General features: G+C 59.0%; 1 protein-coding gene across 1 annotated transcript; it reads left to right on the top strand.

Moving 5' to 3' along the window:
- Positions 1-27,842, top strand: PPP2R3B (protein phosphatase 2 regulatory subunit B''beta). The gene is made up of 13 exons (XM_087829350.1): positions 1-747; positions 12,400-12,585; positions 20,415-20,518; positions 20,732-20,834; positions 21,521-21,595; positions 22,815-22,901; positions 23,280-23,436; positions 23,692-23,740; positions 24,259-24,348; positions 24,582-24,757; positions 25,718-25,836; positions 26,026-26,132; positions 27,102-27,842. The coding sequence occupies exons 1-13, from the start codon at positions 424-426 to the stop codon at positions 27,262-27,264; spliced, it is 1,740 nt and encodes a 579-aa protein (XP_087685476.1). The 5' UTR covers positions 1-423; the 3' UTR covers positions 27,265-27,842.
- The last annotated feature ends 112 nt before the right edge of the window (positions 27,843-27,954 follow it).

Genomic DNA, 27,954 nt, shown 5'->3' on the forward strand with positions numbered 1-27,954 from the left:
GAGCGCGCCCGGCGCGGCCGTTTTGAAGCTGCCCTGAGCCGGTGTCTGCCTGGTCCGCCTGCACTGGGTCCCCCGAGCCTGTGGAACCCCTGAACGCGGGACACGCCCACTCCCCGGACCCCAGGGCCCCGTCAGCCCGGACGCCGCCGCCTCCCGGACTCTGGGCCGCAGACGCGACAACTCCGCCGGGCGCTGCCTGCACCCCGCTCCTCGGACCCTGCGCCCCGGGCCTGCGACCCCAGTCCGGCCGGCGCCGCCTGCACCCCGGAGCTCGCCTGCACCCCGGAGCTTGCGTGCACGCGCCGCCGGGGCTCGGGGCCCCTCGGGCGGCCGTGGTCTGCACCCCCGAGGCCCCAGGAGGCTGGACTCTGCCCCTGGCGTGAGGAAAGGGGGCTCCCGGGGAGGCGGGGCCGAGCCTCGGAGATGCCGCCGGGCAAAGTGCTGCAGCCGGTGCTGAAGATGAAGGTGGACGAGCTGTTCCTGTGCTGGCTGAGCGAGGCCAGCACGCAGACGATGCTCTGGGACTGTCTGCAGAGGATCCAGACGCCCGCGCGCGCCGACGTGGGCGGGGGAGACGCGGGGCCCCCGTCGGCCCCCCCGGCCCCCGCCTGCAAGCCCAGCGTGTTCGACAGCCTGGGGGCGCCCGGCCCGGCCCCCGCGTCCAGCGCGCTGCCCCTGGGCGCCGCCTCTAGCCCCAGGCACGGGCCGCACGCCCGGGGCACTCGTAGATCCGCGGGCACCAGAGTAGTAAGTCGCTCTTCTTTCCGCTAACGCGCCCGCGAAGGCCGCTCCGGTCGCCTAGCAACGCGCGGCAGGTGCGGGAGGCTGGTGGACGTGACCGACGAGGAAACGCTTTCGCATTGAATCTGCCCGCTCCCTCCCCTCCCCAAGAAAGCCCTACATACTGAAAAAATTTCCCCTGCTGCCCTGGCCGGTGGCTCAGTAGTTAGAGCATCGGCTGGCGCACCAAAGGGTCGCCGGTTCGATTCCCGGTCAAGGGCATGTACCTGGGTTGCAGGTTCGCTCCCCAGCCCCAGTCGGGGTTTGTGCAGGAGGCAAGCAATGGATGTGTCTCTCACATCTCACAAAAGCAATGGGTAAAATATCCTTGGGTAAGGATTAAAAAAACCTGACATTGGCAAAATTGTCAGGGTGCTGCTTGACAAATACAGCGTCTGCCACATGCTCGGGAAGTATTTTCCCTAAAATGGTGATTACAGAATAACGTTTTCACGTAAAATGCCTTGAGAGAAGGCCTGAGTTTATATTTTTAAGATATAGTATGAATTCAGTGAGGCCCACCCGAGGGGCAGCAAGAGGCGTGTGGGTCCTGCGCCCTGCACTGGGACCCCAGGACACCTGTGTTGTGGGAAGGGGGGAGGCGGGCCTTGGCTGATGCTATATCTGCACCTCCAGGCACAGAGCCCAGCCCATGGGTCCTACCTGGGTGCAGCAGGTGCACCCTGCTGCAGTCCCAGGTGTCTTCCTTGTGCAGGCCTGGGGATGGTGGTGGCATCAGAGAGTGGAGAGGCTGGTCCTCCCTGCTGGGTCTTTTCCTCACAAGCACCTTAACATGTTTCCAGCTCCAAGGGACCAGAGCATCCTTCAGGGAGAAGGTAACGCAGGCCAACTAGCACTCGGAGAACGTGGCCATGGGAACGGGTGCCCTCGATGTCACAGCTGCTGCCCTGCTGGTGGTCTGGCTCCTCAAGGAAGCCCTCCCAATCTGGGAATTTGGGGGAGCAGTTCCACAGTGTGTAGGCATGGCGGGACCCTTGACCTTTATTGAATAAGGGACTCTAGGTGTCTAGTTGGCTGTTGTGATGCTGGTCCCCCTACCCCCTCACTCCATCCTGTCCACTGCCTCGGCTTTCCCCACAGCCCCGCCCTGCAGGCCTCACCGTGCTGATCCTCCTCTGGTCACGCCCTGCCTCACCCTCACCTCTGTAGTGCTCTCCCAGAGTTGTCCTCTCACTGACACTCCTCCTGTATGCTAGCCCATCCTGGGGGCACATAACAAAGTAGCACAGGCCTGGGGCTTAAAAACAGAAATCCCTCCTCTCTCCATCCTGCAGACCAGGAGTCTGAGATCAAGGTGTCCCAGGGCTGAACTGCCTCTGGAGGCTCCAGTGAGGATCCTTGCAGCCTCTTCTAGCTCTTGGGGGCTCCAGGCGTCCCTGGGCTGGTGGCCACACCCCTTCTGTCTCTGCCTTCGTCTCCATGTGGCTTCTCCTCTGTGTCTGTTTCCTGTTCTGTCTCTTATAAGGACCCTGTCCTTGGATGTAGGGCCCCCTGGCCCAGGAAGAGCTCATCTCAGATCCTTCACTTCATCCCATCTGCAAAGACCCTATTTCCAGACAAAGTCCCTTTCTAAGGTTCTAGATGGATGTACGCTTGGCTGGGGGCACTGTTTTCTCCCCTATTCAGAGCACTGGGCCCTGGCACCTTCACTGCTTTGCCTGTCATCTCAGGGTTTATTTTCTCATTCTGTGTCTCCCCAACTGAGTATGAGCTCTATGCGGTGGGTGATTTATCCTTCTGCTCCCTAGAGCTCCCCGGATGCTTGGACATACAGGGCGGCTGCACCACTGTCTGGTGAATGCACGTGAAGGGGATGCAGCTGGGGATGTGGAAGCAGAGATGCTGGGGAGAGAATGGAGAATTGTTCTGTGGGTTTTTAAAAACCAGCTCTGTTGAATTAGTTTACACACTGCACAGAGTGATGAGTGGCATGTGTGCAGGGCACAGTGTGGCCTCCCTGCAGGAGCCAGTTACAATGCAGACCCGTCTCCTCCACCCCCGTTCTGGGCCCCTGGGGAACCTCTGGTCTAGGGTGTCCCTGTCCAGAATCTTGACCGTGCAGCCTCTTGTGTTGGGCAGTGTGAGGTTCACCCTGAGGTGTGTGATGTGGCCTTGGTCCCACTGCGCTGCTGAGTGGGGACTCTGGATGAGTCACAATCTGTCTCTCGGGAGTGTGGGTGGCCTCTGAGTTGTTCCTATCCTTACTGTGCACAGACCTGTATGCCTGTGTGTGGACATACGTTTCTAGCTCAGGAAGATGCTGAAAAGTGCAGTTACCAGATTTTACAGTAAATACATGCTAACCTTGTAAGAAACCGTCCAACTCTTCTCCGAGGTGGCTGTACTGTTTTATACTTTCGATCTGTGGGTGAGGCTCCAGTTCCTATGCATTGAGCCAGTGCCGCGTGTCATAGCCTGTCGACCTGGCCCTCCCTGGACATGACAAGCGGGCATCTCGCTGTGGTGTAGGCGGGATGGTGAACCTAGGCTCTGCTTCCCCATTCTGCTTGGAAGCAGAGTCTCCTGTTCATTTTTCAAAGAAACTTCCCAGGGTGTCGGATCCCAGGCCACAGAGCATTCTGCACAAATGTGAAAATACTCCCTACCCTGCAGACCGAGTTCTCTAACCCTGCTCGACATTGAAGGCAGTGCGAGGTCAGTTTTCAGTGTGGGTTTTTTTTTTGGAATGAACAATTGGAAGCTAAAATCAGACTTCTGAAACACTCCTGGGCGAAGGAAGAAATCACTGTGGGCTTTATTTTATTACGTTGCTCAGAACCACACAGAACAGACATGTAAAAAAAAAAAAAAAAAAGAAGGAAAGAAACAACAAAAAGGAAGGAACAGTTTCCTCAGGGCTGACCTGTCCGCATCTGTCCTGTAGAGGGGCCGGCAGACGTGATTAGAGCCTGTGGCCCGTTCTGTGTCGTGTCCCTGTGCCCGCCCCCCCCCCCTCCCGCAAGGCAGTGGACTAAATACACAGCTTTAGAAGCCCCTCCCCCTCCCCCTCTAGTGGGGTCTTTGAGGTGGTTTTGGTGATAGTGAGTCCCAGCTTCCAAAAGCTTCCAGGTTGAGTAGCTACAGAGTCGGCCTGTGGTAGGGAAAGGGGTCTCCACCTGGGGAGGGGTCCTAGGGGTCAGTCGAGCCCCGGGTCCCCTGGTCCCCTGCCTGCCTGTCCCAGGCCTGCTCCATCGCCTAGTAGCCCTGCAACTAGGGTCCTTCACCTGTGTGCCTCAGTTTCCTCACTTGTAAGTGGCAGCGTAACCAGCATCCTGCACTGTGCTCAGCATTTCCAGTTGATCCTGGGGAAAAAACACTTAAAAAGTAGTCAGAGTGGGGCCTGGTATCTCTCTCCATCCTGCCTTTTTCTCCATCATAAGTTACCTTTGAGAGTGCCTGGAACGAGTCGTCTTTCCCCAACGTTTATTTAGACATGGACAAAGGAGTGAAAAGTTTCTGTGTCTATTTGGGTTGAAGTTTGGGTTTGTAGCAAGATTTCAACAGGACACGTTAGGCCTGTTTCATGCTCTTTCTGCCTTACCTTGTATTGACCCCTACTATCGTGGGGCACATTTAAAGCTGAAACTGGGGACACTGTCGAAGGGCCCGCTCTCTGTAACCTCAGCACCAGGAGCAGGTTCAGATGGGACCAGGATTCCTTGTGGACAGGAGGCCACAGGCACCGGCCAGGACTGAGCTGTGGGGGGAGCAGTCCCCTGGTGGAGCCTCAGGGTATGGGACCCAGATGGAGGCTTGTGGCTTGGTCGTCAGGGGCACCCAGGGAGGCCCTGCCCAGGGGGTGTCCTGTCAGCTTCCTTACAGGAATCGGCCACCACATGGCTGGTTCCCCTGGGGAGGCAGGATGTCCTGGAAGAGCGTCCTCTGGGCTGGCCGGGTGCCCCAAACATCATCCCCACTAATCCTGGGTGTCCCTGTGCCAGCACTGGGCGGGTGTGGTGTCCTCTGCCCGGAACAGAGCCCACGCTCAGTTACACGGCCACCGCCAGTGGAAGCCCCTCTGAGCTGTGTGTTCTCACATCTGTCTGTGTCCTTCAGGGTCTGGTTTCAGCCATGGGTGTAGGCTGGGCTGAGGTTCTACCCTGAGGCTACGAGTGCCTTAAGCCCAGTTATTGCTGAGAGATGTTACCCTTGGCTGTGTGAGACGTGGCCTCTCGTGGGCACCTGTTTCCTCCCTGGTGGAGACAGGGTGGGGACACCTGGCTGTGGGCTCCTCTGCGTCTTCGGTCTGAGCCCGCCTTCATCCCCTCATCTGTATGACAATCACTGGGTCACATTCCACAGCACATGTGGACAGCCCCAGGTACCAAACCCAAGCGCTCCCCCTCCCCAGTGTTGGAAAAGGGGCCAGCCCCCTGCCCCTTTTCACAGCCATCTTCTCAACTCTGCCCGTGCCATGCAGGGCGGGGTGGGCAGGCATGCAGACCCTCTGTGCTGTGTGTCCAGGGAGGGGCCAGCCGGGTCCTTGGCCAGCACGGGAACCTCGGGCACGGAGCTGTGTGACAGGCTCCGTTCCGCGGAGGACAGACTTCACGTCTCTGGAGTGCCCCTGTCCCCTCCCTCCTCAGCACCGGCGGGCGGTGTCCCCAGATCTGCTCTCCCGCCGACTTGCTCTCTTACTCCGGCCCTTCCTCTGGGCTGAGCCAGGACGGTCAGAAGGTCGCTGTGCCCACAGCTGCCTCTGCACCCCTCCGGCTTCTGCAGCCCTCCAGCCTTTGTCCCCCGCCAGCAGCCGCACAGACGGCTCGGGAGACCGGTCGGAGCCGGGCCTCGGTGCTCCCTCCTGCCCAGACTCCGGCCGCCGAGTCCCCTCTCAGCTGCTCCCTCGGCCGCTCCCCCCACCTCCAGCATGTGCGCTCAGCCTGTGGAATGCGAGCGGCCCAGGGCCGGCCCCCAGAGCGTCCGCCGGGCTGTGCATGGATCGCGCTGAGCCCGGCCACCCTCTCAGCCCTGCCCGGCGCAGCTGCCGCCTCGACCCCGCCGGCCCCTGCCCGGCCCAGCCCCGCGAGCACGGCCCCCAGCCCGGGCGGCCCATGCGAGCCGACATGCGGCTCCCGGAGCTGTCCCTGCGGCAGGACCCCGACCTGAGGCAGGAGCTGGCCTCGCTGGCCCGCGGCTGCGACTTTGTCCTGCCCTCCCGCTTCAAGAAGAGGCTCAAGGCCTTCCAGCAGGTGCGGCGCGTCCTGTGCCTGCTTGTGGCTGCTCGTCTCGTCCCTCGCCGTCCCGGGAGGTCAGGTCGGGGGCGGGGGCTGCTCGTGCGGGGCTCACTGCTGGGGGTGCTCACCCCCCTGGTGTTCCTCCCAGAACAGCACCCACAGTGTGAGGAGGTCCCCAGTGAAGCTTCCTGGGGTGGTTTTTGTTTGTTTTTTAAAAGAGCTCCACTGTCCCCTCTCCTGTGTTTTAGCGGCTGGTACCGCCGTGGGCTGGGAACTGACTTCAGGGTGGGCTAGGGCTGTCGGTAGGCAGGCTGTGACCGCACAGGAGCTTGAACTGTCTGTCAGTGCCGGGACCCTGCCCTTTGTAGGGGCCTGAGCGTGGCTCTCCCCACGGTTATTGAGCGGAGTCTTCTGTGTGATGCCTTAGCTTTGTCGGAATGGACACGATTCCCTGTACCCCAGCTTTACTGCGATGGGCAGCACTGTGCTATGAGTGATGTGTTTTTAGGGGGATTTACGAGATATCCACACACCGTACCAACCGGAGTACACAGACCCGTGGTTTTAGGAACTAATTGGCCTTTAAACCCGTAAGCACTCAGAGAGGTGTGTGTCTCCGTTTCCATACGTGGCACATGGTTCATGACTTAGTTTAACAGGACCACATACTGTAAAAGTGGGAGGCTTCCCGTGACCACTGTGGAATCAGTTTGTGGCTGGAGTTTTCTCTGTGGTGCGGCCTCCCCCTCCCCTCACCCTGAGGTGGTGGCGGCCTGGGGGCTGGGGGGCTGGGGGCCTGGGGGCCGGGCACAGGGCAGGCTCAGCGTCTGCCAAGACTGCACATTAACATCACGTCGTGGCCTAAAAAAGGTCCCATTCTATCAGACCCTGGTGCTCAGGGTAGACAAGGACCTTTTTGCTGATACTTAACTGGAGTTTGTTCTGGGATCACGATTCAGCTTTTACACACTTCTGAGTTTCTGCATTTCTCCCCTGTGCTCCCCTCTCCGCAATGTTGTCTGCACGTGGGTTGGGGTTGTCGTTGGCTCCTCGTTTTTAGGGAAGGCCTATGTGAGCGCATCTTCACTTAGACGTGGAGTCACGCGGTGTGATCATGAACTAACCCCCTCAGCAGGAAGTTGTCTCAGGTCACAGAGGATGGGCTTCAACAGTGTTTTCAGGGAAGACACTGTGTTATGTACAGCGAGAGTTCCCTAAGGTGAGAGACAAATCAGGGGCCGTCGGGGTAGGACTTTTGTGGCGTCTCCACCCCAGTGTGTTTCAGGGTGGATGCCCGACATGGTCTGGGTGGGATGGGGAGATGGGGCGGCGGGAGATGATGGAGCTCGAGGGTGACAGTGGGGGGCGGTGTTTCAGATGTGACAGTTGCTCTGCCATGGCCTGGCCACTGGACAGCCCTGGCCTCATCTTTTTGAGGCAGCCAGAACTGCTCAGCCTGCCTCCCTGTCATCTGAGGGCTTCCTCTCCATCCCCCTCTGGCTTCTTAGAGCTCAGACACCCCAGGACACCTCTCCGGGTCTCTGTCATCTCGGAGCCAGGCTCTCTCCTGTGGTGGGTAGGGGACCTTCAAATAAACGTTGCCACGGCCCAGCTTTCTCATCTTTATTTCTGGCTCCTCTGTTTTATTCGTTGACCCATTGACTCTGTTTGGCCATCCCATGTTTGACAGCTGGTGTGGAGAGGACCGAGGAGCCCAGGAGAAAGCCCCTGGCCTGTAGGGCCTCCCATGGGGGTGGGAGGGGACATGTCCCTGTGAGCACTGAACTCGCCTGGAATCTTCATGCTGCTGTGTGGAGCTACCCGGTCAGGTCTGGTCTCAGGTGGGCGTCCACCCTGGGAAACCGAGGAGGTTCTCAGCCTGTGCCCAGTGTAGCTTTGCTTGGCCTGCTTGGTCCCCTCCCATGTGCTCCTCCTGCATGTCCGTGTGGTTGGGGTTGGAATGAGGTCATTTCCTGTGTCCCAGCACGTGCCCTCTGACCCCTCGGATACCTGGCCTCTGAGGCTGGTGTTTAGAGAAGTGTTTCTGTGGACACCACCTAGGCTGACTTCTCATGGACCTTTCCTGCTCTCCTGGCATCAGTCCCTCCGCAAACACACACAGGTTGTTTTACGTGAGACTTGTTTATAGTGGATCTGGATGTGTCTGCACACTGTGTGTGGGGGGGAGGCCCATGGGCATGTCTGCCATTCCTGGGATGGTGACGGGTCAGAAATAGCTCTGTGCGAGCAGAGTGTCGTCTTCATCGTTGCCCTGGTGACAGCCCTAGGCCACGTCGGATGCATGTTGAGTGGGGGCTGAGGTGCAGCGCCTGGGAGCCAAACACCTCAGCCCTGGCTGGCTTCCCTTCCTCTGAGGCCCTAGGCCTGCTTTAGAGCTCTGACACTGCACACACGTGCACACACACGTGCACACAAATGCGCACGAATACAGTGTGCTATTTTTGCTGCCGTCACCAATGTGCAGCCCGACCATCGTGGTTGGGGAGCATTGTCCGCTGTCCCTCACAATGTGCTGAGCCCCATGGCCCAGCCGGGTGGTGGCCGGCTCCCAGCTCTGCCCCTCGAGCTACAGAAGCATGTGTCCTGAGCTGTGCTGGGCCGTGGTCTATTTATGTCCAGAGAGTAGGCTGTAAATCTCCTGTGTCCACACGGCCTGTTTGTTTCTCATGCCGTCAGCTCTGCTAGGTGCTGGGGAGCTGGGCTCGGCCTCCCTCTCTGCTGGATTTCGACATTTCCCACCAGCGTCTGCCCTCTGGGCTGAGGCACGGGCCGCTCAGGGTGGTCACAGCTTCCACCACCCACCTCTCAGCATGCTGCGGTGACTCGTTAGTCACACCCGAGTCTCCCACCTGTTCTGTGGACGTTACTATACAGATGCTCCTCGGCTTACGATGGGGTTATGCACCCATAAAGCCGCCATACGTTGACAGTATCGTGAGCTGAAAATGCACTTAATATACCGAACCCACCAAACATAGCCGGGCTGGTTTGTACTGAATGCGAATGGCTTTTGCAGCATCGTAAAGGTGAAAGATCCCAAGTCCAGCTCTGGTGAGTCCCGTCAGCATGAATTGGGACGTCCACACACGCGCTCCACCGGCTTTCTCCTTGCCACTGTTTGCCTGCGGTCTTTATGAGTCCTTTAAAATTTTTTCAGCCTGTGTCCTTGTACGTCTCTCACAAATAAATGTTACCTTTTCAGTTTGATCTTTGTCTCTTAACTGGAGTGTTAGTCCGTTTACATTTATTGTCACTGTTGATCCATTTTCCCTCGTCTTCAGTGTTCCTTTGTTTCTTTTTACCCCCTCCCTCCTTGCCTCCCCTCTGTGTGTCCTCTCCCAGCTCGGAGTGTTACCCTCTCTCCCAGCCTACTGCTTATCCTGCAAACATCAACCGCTAGTGTTTGTAAGCACAACTGAAGTATCTACCCATTCATTTACATGCCGTCGTTGTTATCGTGAGAGGGCTTATAGCAGAATTAGAGTGACCTTCTCATGACTGGTTTATGGGGTCATGGTGTCTAGATTGACCCCCGTCTCTCAGCCTCCTGACCCTCTATCCCTCTGCAGTTCACACCTCCCCCTGGGGAACCCTTGCTCCTGCCGGAGGTACTTCCTCAGCATGTCCCTGAGTGAGTGAGTGCTAGCGGCACTCGCTCTTGTTTTGTTTGTCTGTTTTTTCCCTAGTGTAAACCCTTCAGAGTTACTCTTATGGGTTCTAGGTGCGCATCTTTCCTTCCGGCTTCCTGTACCTGTCGTTTCTGCTGAAAAGCTGGCTGCAGGTCTGACTGTTTGCTCCTTGGAGTTACCCCCTTTTGTTTTGTTTTATTGTGGCCGCTTTGGAAAATCTGCTGCCTGTCAGGTGTGGGCCTGAGTGTGGGTCTCACTGTCCTGCATCAGGTGTGGCTCTCGCTTCCCTGCGTCAGGTTGTCCCTCTTGGTGCCTTGTTTTGCTGTGTGTTTGGTGATTTTTGACCATGAACCGCTTATTTTCATTAGAACTTGGGGACTTTTTTGGTCCTGAGGTGTGGGTCAGGATGGGGGGGCAGATACAGGTAGGGTCCTGGTGGGAGTGTGCATTGTTGCCTGTGGAGGCTGGTGACCTGGGGTGATGATTCCTGCGCAGGGGCAAAGGGTGGGGTCAACTGTGTGTTGGGGGAAGGGACATGTAACACCCATCCAGGGCATCTTTCCTGCTGGGGCCTGGGTGTGGCTGAGGTGCCTGCCTGCAGAGGGATGTTGAGAGAGCCAGAAACCTGCAGTGTGTGCCTGAGGCCTCGCAGGCCTTGGAGACTCCGGAGGTCCAGCCCTTTAGCTGCTCCCCCTGCCTGGGTGCCCTCCTCCCTCCTCCCCTCGCCCTCCATCAGATCCCCTGTGGCAGAGGTGGCCCTCTCAGTTCCTTGTGTTCCCATCTCCTGATGTGTCTCGGTTTTCTTCTCTGACGTTTTTGCTGTTCCCGGACAGTATGCTGGGGTCGCCTGGGTCCCCAGGCTGTCCCCTCTCCGCAGGGCCCCGTCCAGGTCCCCTCCCCTCTGAGTGGGCCCTTGTGTGGGGTGGGATAAAGAGGCCCCCTCAGGTTGTAGAAGCAGGGTGCACTGAGCCGACTGATTGGCCGTGTGTGTCCTGGTCAGTGGATGGTTTGCACTCCTGCATTCTGTGTGGGGTGAGCGCTTTAGGCAGCGACTCCTCGCGCTCAGTAACGGTGCTGAGTGGTATGAGCCCCTCCCTGCGTAGAGAGCCTGTCCCCTCGGCTGTGCGGGCGCCCTGCAGGTGTGGTCCCCACACGCCCCTTTCCGGTCATCATGGGCCCTCCTCTTGTTCAGTGTGTGCCTCTCCCACAGGCTCCTGTTGCTGGTTCGCTGGTCCTGCTGTGTGTATGCTTTGAAGTTCCCACACCTTGTGTACGGAGGGGGGGTGAGCCCCTCGTGCTCTACCTCCTGAGTGTGCTACGGGACTCCCCAGCCGCCGCCAGCCCCGCTCCCCGTGGCCTCAGGCACCAGCTTTTCACCCCTGGGTCTCGCACTTCCCGCTAGGAGGCTGGCTGTTCCTGCTGTGTTCACCCCTGGTGTCATGTCTAGAACACAGGGTGTGCAGTGGAGACGCATCCCCAGGCTGCATGGTGCTCCCGTCACTGCCAGTGGGGACGGCCAGACGCATAGCTCTTGGTGGCCCTATGTGAGCCATGGCCTCAGGGAGCTGTTTCCAGCACAGCAGGCCTGTGGGGTCAGCAGAGAGAGACAGTGTTTGGTCCCCTGGGGAGACAGAGCCCTACAGTGCTGGGGACAGCGAGGTCATTGACCAGGGCACAAGGAGCCTGGTTCTCCTGCCCCAAACCCACCCGGTGCCAGCTCCTGGCTGAAGTCCTGCAGGCGTTTCTTCTTTTTGTTAATGCTCACCCAAGGATATTTATTCCGTGGATTTTCAGAGAGAATGAGAGGGAGGGAGGGAGGGAGAAATATCTATGTGAGAGAGACACATCTATTGGTTGCCTTCCATAGGCACCTTGACTGGGGCCAGGGATGAAGCCTGCAACCCAGGTAATGTGCCCTTGACAAGGAATCGAACCCAGGACCTTTCAGTCCTCGGGATGATGCTTTAACCACTGAGCCACACCGGCCAGGGCAGCAGCAGGCATTTCCTAACGGTCCCATGAATATCAGCTCTACTAGGGCAGGTTCACAGTGCAGCCCTATTGTGTACAGAATGCACCCCTGACCTGCGACTGCAGCCGGACCAGCAGGTGAGCTCCCCAGGGATGTCCTCACACTTGGTCTGGGAAGGTGGGTCAGGAGGTCACGCAGCTCAAGGTTGGATGCTGTGGAGGTGTCGGCTCTGGCTGTGGGTGACTGGCCACACCCTGGCCCGCTACACCTCGGTTCATTACTTGTCTGCTGTTCCACATTCTGGGTAGGATAAGACCCTAGGGCGCAGGTCCTTTCTGGGGGGCCTTCTGCAGGGGGGGTGGATGCCTGTCCAGTTTTCCGGGACTTGTAGGTGTGAGAACAAGGGAGCTCAAGACAGAGGAGCCCATTGGGATTTGAGTGACCTCCCTTCCATAGCTCACCTGTGCTGAGCAGACCTCCCAGGGGAGCTACGGTGCAGGGACCATGCTGGCAGCCTTGGTAGCAGCTGTCCCTTCCCTGGGATCCCACCTAAGCAGGATGGCAGGAGACTCAACACGTGACTCTCTTGGTGTGTCACCTCCTGCATGTGTCACCTCCCGGGTGCGTGGCTTGAGACAAGTCAGCCTTCAGGACAGTCGGGAGTTCTCTGTGCAGACTCAGGGCAGGTGGGCTGGAAGCGCTCACATCTAGATGAATTCCACGCCCTCCCACCCTGCACTAGTGCGGAGAAACTGTCAGTGTCCTGGGTTCTAACCAGGATGTCACCTATCTCCCTTCCAAGGTCCAGAGGAAGAAGGAAGAGCCCCGGCCGCCGGCCACCAGCCAGAGCATCCCCACCTTCTACTTCCCTCGTGGCCGGCCACAGGACACGGTGAGCACGGATGCTGTCATCGCCAGGATCGAGAGGACATTCGCCCAGTTCCCGCACGAGCGGGCCACCATGGAGGACATGGGCACGGTAGCCAAGGTGGGCGTCCTGGGTGAGCAAACGAGTGCGTTTCTCTGGGCGCCTTCATCCTCGTGATCCGAGCGTGGGCTCCCATCCCCACCCTCTCCACGTCTTCAAAATCAGACACACGGGGCCTTGCATTACTTTTTACCCTGAATATTGGGGGACAGATGCAGCTGTGTCACCTCCTGGATGTAGCGAAGGTTAGAATTTGTATCTTTTAGGGACTGGTCCCCAGGTTCTGCCCCGACTTCCGCCAGCCCTGTGTGCACCCCTGACCCTTGTCCCTCCCTGCCCGTCCAGAGCTCTGGGCGGATGAATGTGGACACTCCCTCTGTGTGATTTTAACTGCACCCGATGCCACACTGCACGCGTTGTCTCGGCGGGGGGGCCATGGCTGAGATTCAGCTCTCCTCAGGACAGCTGGTGGCTGTGGTGGGTACTCTGCAGTGTGGCGTGTGTGTGTCATTACTCGCTCTGTCCGAGCATCCTTGGGACCTTCTTAAGCAGGGCTGCCGGATCCTAGGGTGACCTCACGCCCATGGGATCTTGTGGTCACATCCCCCTAGGGCCTTGCCCCATTTTTTCCATCAGCCTGTGGGTGAGTCACATACAGGCTCCAGCAGGCGTGTCCCCAGGCGTCTGGAGTTTCCCTCACATAGGTGGGTCCTGGCACTTGGCGAACCCTGGTCAGCATTTCTCTGAGAAATCTCTCATGCCTGTGAGGTGAGAGCTGCGTGTACGTGCTGTGTGTCCAGGTACTCTTGCCCGTGTGGTGCAAGGTGAAGTCAGTGGGTCATCTGGTTCATCACTTCCACCATCTCCTGTGGCACAGGCTGACAGAGGGGGTCCCCTGTGCCCTGTCCCCACCCGCCCAGCCGGCCACTCCGGGTGCGTCTTCCACACGAGAACGCGTCCTCTGTCTACACGTATTGCGCTACATAGGATTTTGGTTCTGCAGTCATTTTTTATTTACATTTTTTCTAAAACAACAGCTGCGTAGTTGATCCATTTATTATGTGAAGCTTTTCCTCATCGTTGTGATTTTTTAATCTTAATGAAATCTGCGCATATGACCCTCTTTTCCTGGGGTCATTTGTTTCTGCTCCTTTGCACCAGTCGTGCTGGAGACTGTTACCTTGTTTGGGTACGCACCTGTCGGCTTCCGGGGTTCCTTTAGTTCTTTGTCTCTCATGCCCCACCTTTGTTAATTTCTTACACACTTTTCTCTTCCCTCTCTTTCTACCTCCTCGAGTGGGACGGTTACATCTTTGCTTCCGTAAGGTTTATTGGGATGTAATTTCTATACAGCAAGGTGGCCACTTTTAAGTATACAGGTGGTGTGTTTTAATAAACACACCGCCCCCTCCGTGTGTCCACCCTGAAGTCGAGGAAGGGGACACATCCGTCCCTGAGGAAGGGGACATGTCCATTCCCCACGTTCTCTGTGCCTCGTGTGCTCCCCGCCCTGTGTGCACGGTCCCTCCCCTCAGGCCCGCCCAGCTCAGCCGTGTCAGCTCTCCACCCTGCATTTTCCTTTCTGGACTCTCATGTTGGGATCGTGCCGTGTGCAGATTGGAGTCTGGCTGCTCCCTCAGAGCGTAATTGTGATGCTCCTGCAGGTCCTTTAATGCCCAGGAGTGATCTGTGGGGCACAACCGTGGTCCATCTCCAGGAGCACTCATTGGTTTCTAGCTTTTTATTTTTGTTTCATTTTATTGATTTCCAGAGAGAGGGAGAGACATTGATTTGCTGTTCCACTTACTGATGCATTCACTGGTTGATTCTTGTATGAGCCCTGACGGGATCGAAGCCACAACCTTGGCATATGCGGACGACGGTCCAGCCAACTGAGCCACCTGGCCAGGGCTGTTTCCAGTTTTTGTCTTGGGATTAAGCTTCCCTGTACGTTGGTCTGAAGACTTGGGGTCACACATGTGTTCCCTGGGGTGATAAATACCTCAGAGGAAACTGCTGGGTCGTCTGGTGACCGCGTGTCTAATTTTACAAGATGCTGCGGTGAGGTTTTCCAGAGCGGCTTCTCCCCAGCGCCTGCTGGGCCTGCGGCGGGAGGGGCCGGCTGCCCTGGGATGCGGGGCACTTGCTGCTGTCACTCCCTGTAGCCACGCGGGTGTGCGCAGAGCGGCCTCACCGTGGCTTCCTGTTCGCTCCCAAGGGTCACGTGGAGCCCGCCGTGTGTTTACTTCTTATCGGTGTATCGTTTCCCTGTTTGGCAGCATCCTGAGGTACAGTGGAGGGCGACCAACAGCACATGGTTCCTCTGTACAGTTACACGGGTGACGTGCGTGTCCCGTGGACAGCCAGTGGTTTGCTGTGTAGTTACACGGGTGACGTGCGTGTCCCGTGGACAGCCAGCGGTTTGCTGTGTAGTTACACGGGTGACGTGCGTGTCCCGTGGACAGCCAGCGGTCTGCTGTGTACAGTTACACGGGTGACGTGCGTGTCCCGTGGACAGCCAGCGGTTTGCTGTGTACAGTTACACGGGTGACGTGCGTGTCCCGTGGACAGCCAGCGGTTTGCTGTGTAGTTACACGGGTGACGTGCGTGTCCCGTGGACAGCCAGCGGTTTGCTGTGTAGTTACACGGGTGACGTGCGTGTCCCGTGGACAGCCAGCGGTTTGCTGTGTACAGTTACACAGGTGACGTGCGTGTCCCGTGGACAGCCAGCGGTCTGCTGTGTACAGTTACACGGGTCACGTGCGTGTCCTGTGGACAGCCAGCGGTCTGCTGTGTACAGTTACATGGGTGACGTGCGTGTCCTGTGACACCACCAGCCCAGCTGGGATAAGCACTCGCAGCCCCTGAACGCGTGCTTTGTTCCTCCCCTCTCCACCCCGCCCCGACCTGCTTCCTGTCACTGTAGGTTAGGGCCCGTTTCCTAGGATCTTACATGAACAGAGCTGTACAGTGGGAATTCTTTTATTGTGCTGAATCCACATGAAGTCCGTTGGCATTTTAACAATTTCTTTCTTTATTTTTAAATATGTTTTTATTGATTTCAGAGAGAGGAAGGGAGAGGGAGAGAGACAGAAACATCAATGATGAGAGAGTTGTGGCTCGTCTGCCTCCTGCACGCCCCCTACTGGGGATCGAGCCCGAAACCAGACATGTGCCCTGACGGGGAATCGAACCTGTGACCTCCTGGTTCATAGGTCGATGCTCAATCACTGAGCCACGCCAGCCGGGCAGCATTTTAACCATTTAAAATGCACAGTTTAGAGATGTTTATTCCACATGCAGGGGTCACAGCCTTCACCTGTGTGCCATTCCACGACAGTCACGCATTCCCATGTGTGTCCCCTCCCCAGCCCCTGACAACACCAACGTGACCCTTCTCTGTCTGGACTTCCCGTTGTGGGCATTTCACATAAATGAATCACACACCACGTCACCTTGTGTGTTGCTTCTGCCTTTGTTCAGCGTCCACCACGCTGTAGCCTGTGTCAGAGCCTCACTCCTTTCGTGGCTGCGTAATATTCCACTGTGTGGACAGACCCCGTTGTGTTCATCCATCACACACACGTGCGCACCTAGCAGTGGAGGTGCTGGGTTATGGGGTGATTCGGACTCACTGAGCTGATTTCCAGGGGGCTGCACTGCTTTGAGTCCCTACCAGCGGGTGTGAGGGTCCCCTGCTCCCCACACTCACACCCCTGCTGTTCACTCCTTACTTGGGCCACTTGTCTCAGTTCAGCTGCTGGAACTCACACCATGGACGGAGCTGGAGCACAGTCACTGCTCTCCGTGTGCAGGCTGGAGTCTGACCAGGTGCTGGCGGGTCAGGGAGGCCTCTCCTGGCTGCAGATACCCCTGCTCTCTGTGTCCTCACTTGTGGAGGGGGAGGAACTTTGGGGTCTCTTACCAGGTCACCGTCCCACTCATGGGGCTCCACCCTCACAACCGCCTCACCTCCTGTGGCCACCTCATGGCACCCTCAGGTGGGGGTCAGGATTCAGCACAGGAACTTAGGGGACATCAACACTGAGCACATCACACTGTTCTGATGGGCACGGAGACATCTCGTTGTTGTTATTTCAGTTTGCAGTTTTGTAAGGACGATGTTGAGCATTGTGGGGGAGAAGGAAACTTCCCTTTACCACGAAGGTTCTTTTCTGGTCTAAGAATCAGGCATCACACAGAATAACTAGAGAAAATAACCACATTTAAGGCTTGTGTGTGAGAACCTCACATCCACAAGAGTCAGCGCACAGGTGGAGGCTCAGAGACAGAAAGGGGACGGGTGCATAAAACGTGCCGAGGGAGGGACAGGAAGGTCCCCGATGAGAAGGGCAGGTGTTTAGTAAACAGGTCTGCTGTGCACTCAGGCAGCCTGGGAGAGGAGATCTGGGATGGTCTCCCCTGGATGAGGCCCTGCCTCAGGTTCCTCTCAGTTATTGGGGGTGGGGGCAGGAGTTTCCCCTGAGCCTGCAGCTGAAGCTGCCTGGGCTCAGAACAGTCCCCTGCGGCCACCTCGGGTGCTGGATCTGAGCCCCACAGCGTGCCCGTGGGCATTGGTCATCGTGCCCGTCCTGGGAGGACTGGCCGCTCCAGTCACCTGCCCTGTGAAAAACGAGGGGGTTTCCTTGTGCTGAGCTATTTGTGCTCTGACATGTTCCAGCAGCAGGTCCTGGAGACGTAGGTGTTGGGCACGCTTCTCCCAGCTGTGTCCCGTCCTTCATGTCCCTCACCGTGTCTGGAATGGCAAACATGTCTAATGTTGATAGAGCTGGCTCCACAGTTTCCTTGGGTAGTTCACACACTGTGTCCCGTGGGGGGGCCGTGCACACCCACGGCCACTGTGTTTCCTACTGCGTTTCTCCCGGAGGTTCATACGCTCAGGCTGCACCCTGCGGGCTGGGCTCTGTATTGAGTTGATTTCTGCACTGGGGTGAGGCAGGCGACCTGGTGTGTTTGTATGTGACCTTCAGACCGTTTGTGGAGATGCATGTCCCCCTCACGCTGCGTGGCCTGGGTGGCTTCACACGTATTGACCACATGTCCGGGCTCTGCTGTGTTGGGGCGTGAGCCTGTCACACAGCACCTGTCCTATGAGAGGAGGTTCACAGTGACACCCATGTGGGCCCCGCTTGTCTTTGTGTCTCCTCCTCAGAGGAGATGCTCTCTTTCTCTGCATTCCCGGGCGGGGGCAGAAGCACCTCTGCTCCCACAGAGCCCTGGTTTGCGTCGGGCGTGCTCCCGTGTACAGGTGGGTCTGGGAGAGGCAGGCCCTTTGCAGCATCACGTCACCGCTTAGGAGCATTCGTGCCTCCGTCTGAGGCCTCCTCTGCCTCTCAGTGCTGCTCTGATTTAGGGGCTTGCTCACTTTATGCCAGTTATGTAAAACTTCTGTTGGTTTCTTTAATGCTCACCCAAGGATGCGTTTATATTGATTTGCAGGCAGAGAGGACAGGAGAGAGACATTGATTCATTGCTTCCCGTGTGCACCATCCAGGGGTCGAACTGGAAACCTAGGTGTGTGCCCTGACTGGGAATCGAACCTGCAGCCTTTCGGCAGACAGGGTGCCTCTCCAGCCAGCTGAGCCACACCAGCCGGTCACTGCAGCTGGTTTTTATGGGTGACTATCTCTCTCCTGGGCCGACCCCACTCTGGTCAGATCCCTGTGTTCAGGTTGGTGGGCGTCTGGTGGACGGTCACGTCCTGTTCAGACATGGACAGTGACCTGTGTGCGGTGGCCTCGCGTCCCCCGTGCCATCTGTGCCCCTTCGCTGGCTGGTCTGAGGGGGTCGGGGGGCTTGCACCCTGCACCCCTTCCTGGCCTTGAGGTGTGAGTCCCCGAGAGCGGGGGACGGCAGCTGCAGGCTTTTTACAGCTGCCTCATGAGCCCTTCTGTTTCTCTCCGGCTTGCTGACCGTGCCTTCCTTCCGTCCTCACCAGCTCTCCCGTGCATTTGCAGCACTCCCAGCGCTTTCTGCAGAAAACGGGGGGGGGGGGGGCCTGCGGGTCTCTTCCTCAGTCTGTGACCACGCAGATTAAACGTGTCCAGGTCCCGCTTCCCCGGGAATCCGTCTCCTCTCTCCTGCGCTGGGATCCTGAGTGCTGGTATCTGCTCAGGGCTCGGGTCCCGGCCCGCCCTCGGCAGCTCTGTGGAATTCCCCTGCCTGCAGTGGTAGAGGGTGCTCTGGCCCATGGAGCCGCAGGCCGTCTTCTCGCTGTTGCCTCTCCCCCAGCCGGCTCCTTAGAACCCGGCTCATCTCTCACAGTGGAGCCGTCGGGCTTCTCTCTGGGAGGCTCCTCCCTGCGGCTTCAGGTCCCGCGGTGACAGCTTGTTTACAGAGCCGTGAGGGAGCCCAGTCAGTTCGGAGCGGGGAGTTCATTGCGTCCTGGCCTTGATCAGACCCCACACCCCCAGGGCCTCTGGTGTTGACATTTCTGTCTTTTGTCTCTACTCTCAGACGCTTCGTCCAGAAGTTGTTTTATTTCCTTGATCTTTTCTGAGAACTAGGTTTTACTTTTAGGGACTTTTCTGCAGTGATTTTCTGTGGCGTTGATTTCCGACGTCTTCTGTGTTGCGTCCACTCTTGCTGACGTGAGTTAATTTCCCCTGCAGTTTCTCTGTGAGGCAGCTCTGGCCGGTCAGTGTCCTGTTTGGCTTCGTCAGCACTTCACGCTGTAACCTCCTCCCGGGCGGCCTGAGCGGCCTCCACACCTGCCTGTCGGCTTTTCATTCCCGTTCAGGGATCACTGGATTCCAATTTGTCTTCTGATTTCTCCTTTGCCCGGTGGCTCATTCAGAATTTTGTCGTTTTAGTTTTCAGAATCGACAGCTTCCTTACTTATCTTTGGTTGCTGATTTCTGACTTAATCTGTGGGCAGAGAAGTGCTATGATTTCAGCCTCGTGAGGAACGTGCTAGGTCGATGGGGTGAGGAGTGGCCACCTCCCCAAGCCCCCTGAGCTCCAGGGCACTCATCCCTCCTGACTGGGAGGCGCTCACGTGGTTTGCCGGGTTTCAGGTGTTTCCATTCCTGACGATTCTGCACTTCCTCTGCCCGTTATCGAGGTAGGGTGCACAGCCATGGCCATGGCCACCTCCTGCTCTCAGCCCCCTAACCCACTCGCGAGGCCCCGGTTGTCACCGGTGCTTCTGACCGACCAGCTGAGAATTCAAGGGGCTCCCAGCACCCCTCCTGCTTCCATAGTTGCTGCAGCGGCTCCCAGAGCTCAGGGGGACACTGACCACACTGGCCAGGTTATTAGAAGACTCGGACAACACAGGAGGCCAATTAGAGAAAGACAAGGTGAGGCGGGTGGTCCAGTGTGGAGCCTCTGTCCCCAGGACTTGGGTGCTTCCTCTCCTGGCCCGAGGGTGGGCTCACACCCAGAGGCCCCCTGACCCTGGTGCTTTAGGGGTACGAGGCTTCATCCCGTGGACACAATCGATCTTGCTTTATCTCATGTCTGCCTTTCATTTTCTTACCCTTTTGAGTACGAGTGGGTCAGCTAGGTGTCAGCCCCCTTTCCTAGTCCATCTACCTGATGTCTAGGCGCCAGTCCTGGTGGCGGCTGCACCCCGTGAGCTGTGATGCGGTCAGTGTCGCATCCACCACGTCCTCGATTTCACGTGTCCCTCTCTCACTTGCGGTCATCAGGAGCTGCTTCCTCTCCAGAGCCGGGGCCTGTGTGTTGCCGGGTGCCCACTGCTGCCCTGCTCAGGGCTGCTCTGTCGCCAGCGGGCTGTTCGCAGCGCCCTCACAGCGGGATGAGCCTGTGTTCTGCTCGTGTTGTCCCCCCCCGCCCCGTGTGTGAGAGTGAACTGCGGGGAGGGTAGTGAACTGCGCTCATGTCCCCTCCCCGCTTGTCCACAGGCCTGCGGATGCCCGCGGTACTGGAAGGGGCCGCTTTTCTACGCCGCCGGGGGAGAGCGCACAGGCTCTGTCTCCGTCCACAAGTTCGTGGCCATGTGGAGAAAGTGAGTCCCTGCAGGGAGCCCGTGGGAGGGGAGGGGCTTCACAGCCATGGGGACTGGGGAGGTGGCGCTGGATAGGCCAGCCGGGCCATCGCTCTGTCCCCGCCGTCCTGCCGGGGCCTCTGTTCTTGCGCCTCATGTCAGAGCCCTGTCCCTGGGCTGGGCAGGCGGTGTGGACGCCCAGGTTGAGGATGCAGACGCCCTCTGTGCCTCCAGGATCCTGCAGAACTGCCATGACGAGGCCACTAGGTTTGTCCACCTGCTCATGAACCCTGGCTGCAACTACCTGGTGCAGGAGGACTTCGTCCCCTTTCTGCAGGTAGGCCCTGGCTGCAGGCATGTACCTCACACCCTGTCCGCACCGCACGCCCTCACCCCACCCCTTCTCACGGGTGTGGTCCAGCGTGTGCCCCGCGCACGGGCTGGGAGCCTGGCTCCCTCCCTTGGGTGCTGCCTCCCACGGAGCTGGTCCACTGACTGAGCCCCTCCAGCCTCAGTGCGGGTGGCACACATCCCTGCTGGCTGTGACCTGTGGGATGGAGGAAGGAGCATCCTGGGTGTGGCTCACTCCCTGAGGCAGGTTGTGGGTCACAGGACGTGGTTGAGCAGATGCGCCCACAGCTCAGACACTAGTGCATCATGTACACACTGGCTGGCAGTGACCGGGGTCCACATCAGGTGCCCGGTCCCCGGGGACACCCCCAGGCTGTCCCGGCAGAATGTTTCGGGTCCCTGTGACTAGTTCTCCGTGCAGGCGCCTGTCTCCGGTGCACCTATGTGGTCTGTTCTATGTATATCAAATGAACTCGACTGAGGAGAGTGGGCCTTTCACGGAAGCCGTCCTGGGCTTTTCTGGCCCATGTTCTACCTGGTTTTCCATCCTCACATGTCTGTGGCTGCGTGTGTGCAAACAGTGGCCTCGGAGCAGACCATGCAGGGTTCAGGGTGGAGCATCAGCGGTCCCCTGGCACCTCCCATGCAGAGCTGTGTGCTCCCTCTGTACAGGACGTGGTGAACACCCACCCCGGCCTGGCCTTCCTGAAGGAGGCATCTGAGTTCCACTCTCGCTACATCACCACCGTGAGTACTAGGCCCGGGTCCCAGCCCCCAGCATAGTGGGGGGGGGGGGGCTGGGGCACAGGCTCCATCCCCTCCCAGACCCATCTGCTCACCGTACATGGGCTGTGTCCTCTCAGGGGAGTCCTGCAAGTGGCGACAAGGGGCAGATGTCTGGGCCCGGTGGCCCTGCCAGGTGGCCCTAGTCAGCAGCACAGTGAGGCACAAGCTGGACATTCCCAGACCCCTCCTTCCCCCTCTGGGCAGGAAAGCTTGGCTGCTCAGCCTGAGGATGTCCTAGTTTTAGGGGAGCACCCGCCCTTCCTCGAAGCATCATGTTGTTTGAGCACCAGGCACTGTCTGCCCCGGGACACAGCGGATGCACAGCCCACCTGCCCCAGGACCCAGCACTAGTGAGCACAGCCTGGGGATGACCATCTCTTGCCCACATGGTCCTGTCCCATGGGCACCTGTCTCCTCTGAGCGAGAGCGGCCCTGGCAGCCCAGCATCTGCTTGGGGCTCGTGCTGGGAGTGCACATCCCATAACACAAATGCACATGTGAGGAGCCCGTGTGCCATCACTCCAGACGCAGCGTGCTCCCCCGTCTCTGTCACGGAGGCTGTCCCTGTGCTGGGTATAAACAAGGCTTTATGTTTACATGTGGGTGCTCCATGCACATTCTCACCCCACTGCACAGGAATAGGTGAGGTCCTGTCCTGGGTGAGGACAGGTGAGGGGACGTCCTGGGAGAGGACAGGTGAGGGGATGTCCTAGAGTGAGGACAGGTGAGGGGACTTCCTAGGAGAGGACAGGTGAGGGGATGACCTGGGAGAGTACAGGTGAGGGGAGAGGACAGGTGAGGATATCCACGCTGGGAGCAGTGCTGAGCCCTGTGCGCAGGTGGCCTCGCTGTTTGATGGGATGGGTCACAGTCCCACCTTCATGCTTTTCCTCTGCTGGTCAGTTAGTGTTTGTGGACATGTTTAGAGCATTTTTTTTTTTAATCAAATGCAGCTGTGAGGACTTGCAGCCTTTTAGGACTGTTGTCCACACCTTCCTCGCAGCTCAGGTGTGTCCATCTCATGCACCTGCCCCCTGCCCCCTGGGTGCTTCCCTGCTACCCTGGCAGGACCTCCTTCCTGACCGCCTCTCTGATACCTGTGGAGCAGGCGCCCTCTGCCGGCCACGGGGGTCCCTGCAGCCCCCTGCCCTGTGCTCTGCTGACAGCCCCCCTCCTGCAGGTCATCCAGAGGATCTTCTACACAGTCAACAGGTCCTGGTCCGGGAGGATCACCTGTGCAGAGCTCCGGAGGAGCACCTTCCTGCAGGTAGGCGGCCGCTGGTGGGGGCACAGGGCCTAACACTCACCTACCACCCATCCAAACTCACCCCCATCCATCCATCAATCCGTCCATCCATTCTTCCTTCCGCCTGTCCCAGAGGCACAGCCCGAGGGAGCCATGGATGGGGCCCCTCCACACTGAGGACAGGTGCTCACCTGCATGTGTTGGGGCCCAGCTGTGACAGTGTTCTTATCCCCAGTGCCATCCCCATTGGCAGTGGGCAGCCCTGACCCAGGCGCCAGGCTCCCGACCCTCAAGCAGGTCCTGGTCGCTCTGAGCCCTGCAGCTCCTGTGGGAGATTCTGGGGTCCCCCAGCGGAGGCCCGTCCCGGGAACCACAGTGGTGTCTCGGGTTTGTGTGCAGAACGTGGCCCTGCTAGAGGAGGAGGCAGACATCAACCAGCTGACCGAGTACTTCTCCTATGAGCATTTCTATGTCATCTACTGCAAGTTCTGGGAGCTGGACACTGACCACGACCTGCTCATCGACCAGCAGGACCTGGCCCGGCACAACGACCACGGTGAGCTTGTGGCCGGGGCAGGCGGGGACACAGGCTGGCAGGCCATGCGTGGAGGGGACAGGTGGGTGGGGCAGGGTTCTCACCCCTGTACCTCCGAGGTAGGCTGAGGCCCTGGGACTGGAGAGCTCGGGGTGTGGGGTGTGGGCAGGATATTCTGGGGCACGGAATTTGCCCCAACTAGTCTCAGCATTTCAGACCCCACCTGCCCAGCTCCCTGTGAGGTGCAGCCTGGCACTGACCCCGTCTCTCCTGCAGCCATCTCCACGAAAATGATCGAGAGGATCTTCTCGGGAGCTGTGACGAGGTACGTCTCACGCAGGCTCATTTCCTCCGATGGTCGTGCGTGGCCGCATTGGTGTGCAAGTCCAGTTCCACCTCACAGAAGCTTGTGTTGTGGCATTGGGTGCCTGACGTCACAATGGGTCACACATGCAGCTGTCACTTTCCACATGAGGTCATTGGTAAGGGGAGACACATACCATTGCCACAGAACGTCATAAAGGGGGCATACATCTTGGCCATGTGAGGTTATTGGTAAGGGGACCCGTGGCGGTGGCCCGTGTCAGGCCCTGGGCGTCTGAGTTGCCCTGGAGCTGGGGCACCTGAGGTCTGTGAGGTGCTGTGATCGAGGCCCCAGCAGTTACTGCTCACCTGGGTTCCCAGGGAGCCTCCTCCACAGTTCAGAACCTCAGGCTCCTCCCCAGTGGGGACCAAGCAGCCCTGGGCAAATGCTGGGCTCTGCTCACCCAGCGGGTGGACGGGCTCCCGCCTGAGCTGCTCCCCCGACAGTGTCTCATCTCTCTATCCCACCCCTGAACCCAGAGGTAGAAAAGTCCAGAAGGAAGGAAAGATAAGCTATGCCGACTTCGTCTGGTTTCTCATCTCTGAGGAAGACAAGAAAACCCCGACCAGGTAGGTATTCGCTGTCCTGTGCTCCTGGTAGTGGGTGGGCAGCCGGGCTAGAGGTCATCCCTGTGCAAGCGTGCGCCACCTGGGGCCCGTGCCAGGAGAAGCTCAATGCCAGCGGGTCAGTCCCAGGTGGACTTGGTCCTGGGAGGGGGCCCGTCCTGCGGGGTGGTGTCAGTGCCTGGAGGGGGCCCATCCGGGGCGGCAGGCTCACCGAGGCTCCGCCCACCGTGTGGCAGCATTGAGTACTGGTTCCGGTGCATGGACCTGGATGGGGACGGGGCGCTGTCCATGTTTGAGCTCGAGTACTTCTACGAGGAGCAGTGCCGCCGGCTGGACTGCATGGCCATCGAGGCCCTGCCCTTCGAGGACTGCCTGTGCCAGATGCTGGACCTGGTGAAGCCTCAGAGTGAAGGTGATGCACTGTGCGTGTGTGGGGGTGCCCCGACTTGGGGGGCCCACTCTGGGAAGGCCATCCCCTCTCTGAGGTGGTGACAGCTGAGCAAGGCTGCAAGACGCTTGTTCCATGTCACTGGAGACCCCACCCCGGGCAGGGACAGCAGCACCCTTGTTTGGGGGCAGTTGCTATGTTTTGACACAGGTGAGGGTGGGTCCCATTCCTTCCTGTCCTCTCTACCCTCCCCCTCAGCCGTCCGCAAGGATGGGGTCCCATCCTGCAGGTGAGCTCACAGAGTCAGGAATCCAGTGTCTCCGACCACCGCACGCCCCTCTGCCTGTGCCCCTGGCTTTCCCATCTCACCCCTGCTGGGGGCGGTGTGGAGTCACCTGCCGCTGGGTCTCCCCCTCCTCAACCTGCTGAAGTCCAGGCCCTGCACTGGGACCCCCGGGTCAACCCGGGACGTCCTCACACCCTCACCTGAAAGGTTCCGCCAGGAGGTGGCCAAGGGTGCACCTTGAGGGACCCAGGACCCCTGAGGTCAGACAGAGTCTCTAGACTTGGAGGCCTCAGTGCCGTCTGTGGTGTGAATACTGTTGAATCCGGGGCCTTGGAATGAATCGTCCTGGGACCTGCTCCCCTTGCCCCGGTTCCCGCCTGCCCGAGTCCCCACAGCTCAGAGGACGCATGTGCAGCGCCCCCTGGTGGCCAGAGTTTCTCTTGTTCTGGTTCTGTCCACTGCTGGCCTCTGTGCACTGAGGTCCTTGTGGTGGCAGGGGCCCAGGGCTCTGTCCTCTGTCCCTTGTCCCCATCCCTCCCCACCCCACCCAGGCTCCATCCATGCCTGGGACGACCTCCTGCACCCGTTTTTCACGTCACTCAGGGCGTGTCAGGAGACGTAGTTGTGGTTTTGAAGGCGTGAGAGGGACCCTGTGCGAGGGCTGCAGGCGTGACTGTCCCACCCCTGTCCTCCCGCAGGGAAGATCACGCTCCGAGACCTCAAGAGGTGCAAGCTCGCCAATGTCTTCTTCGACACCTTTTTCAACATTGAGAAGTACCTGGACCACGAGCAGAAGGAGCAGGCGTCCCTGCTCAGGGTGAATGGGTGGGGCGGGGTGTCCCTGCTCAGGGTGGGCGAGCGAGTGGGGCAGGGTGTCCCTGCTCAGGGTGGTAAGTGAGCGGGGTGGCGCATCCCTGCTCAGGGTTGGTGAGCGAGCGGGGCCGGGAGCCCCTGGGGCCGTGCTGCTGGCCGCGTCCACCCCGTGTGACATGTATGTCCCACGCAGGAGACGGAGACTGAGGGCCCCGAGCTGTCGGACTGGGAGAAGTACGCAGCCGAGGAGTATGACATCCTGGTGGCCGAGGAGGCTGTGGGGGAGCCCTGGGATGATGGGTGAGCGAGGCCGTGGGGACAGGGATGCCTGGAGGACGGGAGAATGGGTGAGTGGGCACGGAAAGAGGGAGATGGGACAAGCAGGCCGAGGTGGCAGGAGCTTGTTCCATGCACTGCCAGTGTGTCCCGGGAACAGGCACCGCAGTCCCTTTATTCACCAAGCAACGGACGGCCTTTGGCCGGCCCTCCGCGCTTCCAGCTTTAGGCAGCTTGACACCAAAGTCACCCTGAGACGTCCGCACTGGTTTCCGTGTGGCTGTAAGTCTTCACCTGGGCAGATGCCTGGGAGAGGTTCTGGGCCCTGGGGTCAGGTGGCTGCCCCTTGTCAGTGGTGCACCGTCTGGTCCCTGCCAACCTGGGGCAGTTCCCCCAGCTGCTCGTCCTCGCCCCCCCCGCCCCCCGCGATTGTGTGGACTGTTAATTCCCACTATGGTCGTCCCAAGTTGGAGTTGTGTTCGTACACGGCGGCGTCTGTGGGTCTTGTTTGGTGCGATTCCGCCTTTCCCGTCTCCAGTTTGGATCTTTTTTTATTATCGAGCCTCGAGGCTTCTTCTGGACACGCCCTTTATCGGGGTGCGGTTTGCCACTGTTCTGCCCCAGTCTGGGTGTCTGTGTCCTCACCTCCTTCTGACTTTGATGGGCCGGTGACCCACGGGTCCCTTTCATTGGCCGTCTGAGAGATTGCAGCTGAACCAAAGCCAGTTGGAGGGTCACCTTGAGTCTGTGTGCTTTTCACTAGGTTTCCCTGTGACGCGAGGACACAGGTTCTGTCTTTAACGCACGTGGGTGTCTGATTGCTCCAACTCCATGTTACATGAAGGCACCAGAGGCTCTGCATCTTTTCTAAAAACCACTGGCCTCTGGACCCCTCACCATGCCCCTTGGGTCCTCCCTGAGCCCGTGTCCCCACCACGTACCCCCTCGTGCCCCCAGTGGCCTCCTCGCGCTCTCACCGCACCCCCCCTGCAGGTACGAGGCGGAGCTGAGCCCCGTGGACCAGAAGCTGAGCGCCCTGCGGACGCCCCTGGCCCAGAGGTCCTTCTTCGAGACGCCGTCTGCGCTGGGCGCTGTCCACCTGTATGACTATGAGTGCGAGTGTGATTGCAGCGACGAGGACCTGCAGCCCTCCTGACCCCCCGCCCCCGAGGGCCCACCCGGGCGGCGGCCGCGGGCGGCGGCCTCTGTGTGGAAACAGACCTGTGTTTGATGGTGTTGGCGGCTGAGCTTCTACAGACCTGAGCTGTGTGTACAGAACGACAAGTCCTATTTATTCAACATGGGGGCTGGTGGAGGGGGTCCCCGCAGGCAGTGTCACCGTGGCCCGGTGGGCAGAGGAGATGCCGGTACCCGCTGGGGACTCCCCGCACGTCGGGCCCCTCAGCTCACTGTCCGGCTTCCGAGTGGAGGTGTTTGGAGACAGATGGGTCCCGGCTGGGTTCACGCTGGAGGGAGCTGATTTCTGCCCTGTCCTGTGACCTGCACTGACCATGGGCGTGGAGACTGCCTGCTCCTCAGCAGTGCCGTGTCCCGGAGCTGCCCCTCCTACCTGCACGCTCGCCCCTGCACAGGGCTGCCCCCTCGGGTACCCGTGTGACCACTTCCTCCTAAATGTACAAAACCTGTAAAGTTAACTTTTATTTGCCGTGTAGAGCGATTTTAAAACATTTTAATAGATCACATTTGTATTTTCAAATAAATAATTTAAGGATTTCCAGCCTCAGGCTCTGCTCATCCGGCCGGCCTCCCACAGAGCAGGCTCTCAGGCCCTGGGCTGCAGGTCCTGTCACATCGGCTCTGGTTCCCTGAAACAGGACTGGCTCAG

Source organism: Miniopterus natalensis, chromosome X (assembly GCF_054644295.1).
Source record: "Miniopterus natalensis isolate mMinNat1 chromosome X, mMinNat1.hap1, whole genome shotgun sequence".
NCBI lineage: Eukaryota > Metazoa > Chordata > Mammalia > Chiroptera > Miniopteridae > Miniopterus > Miniopterus natalensis.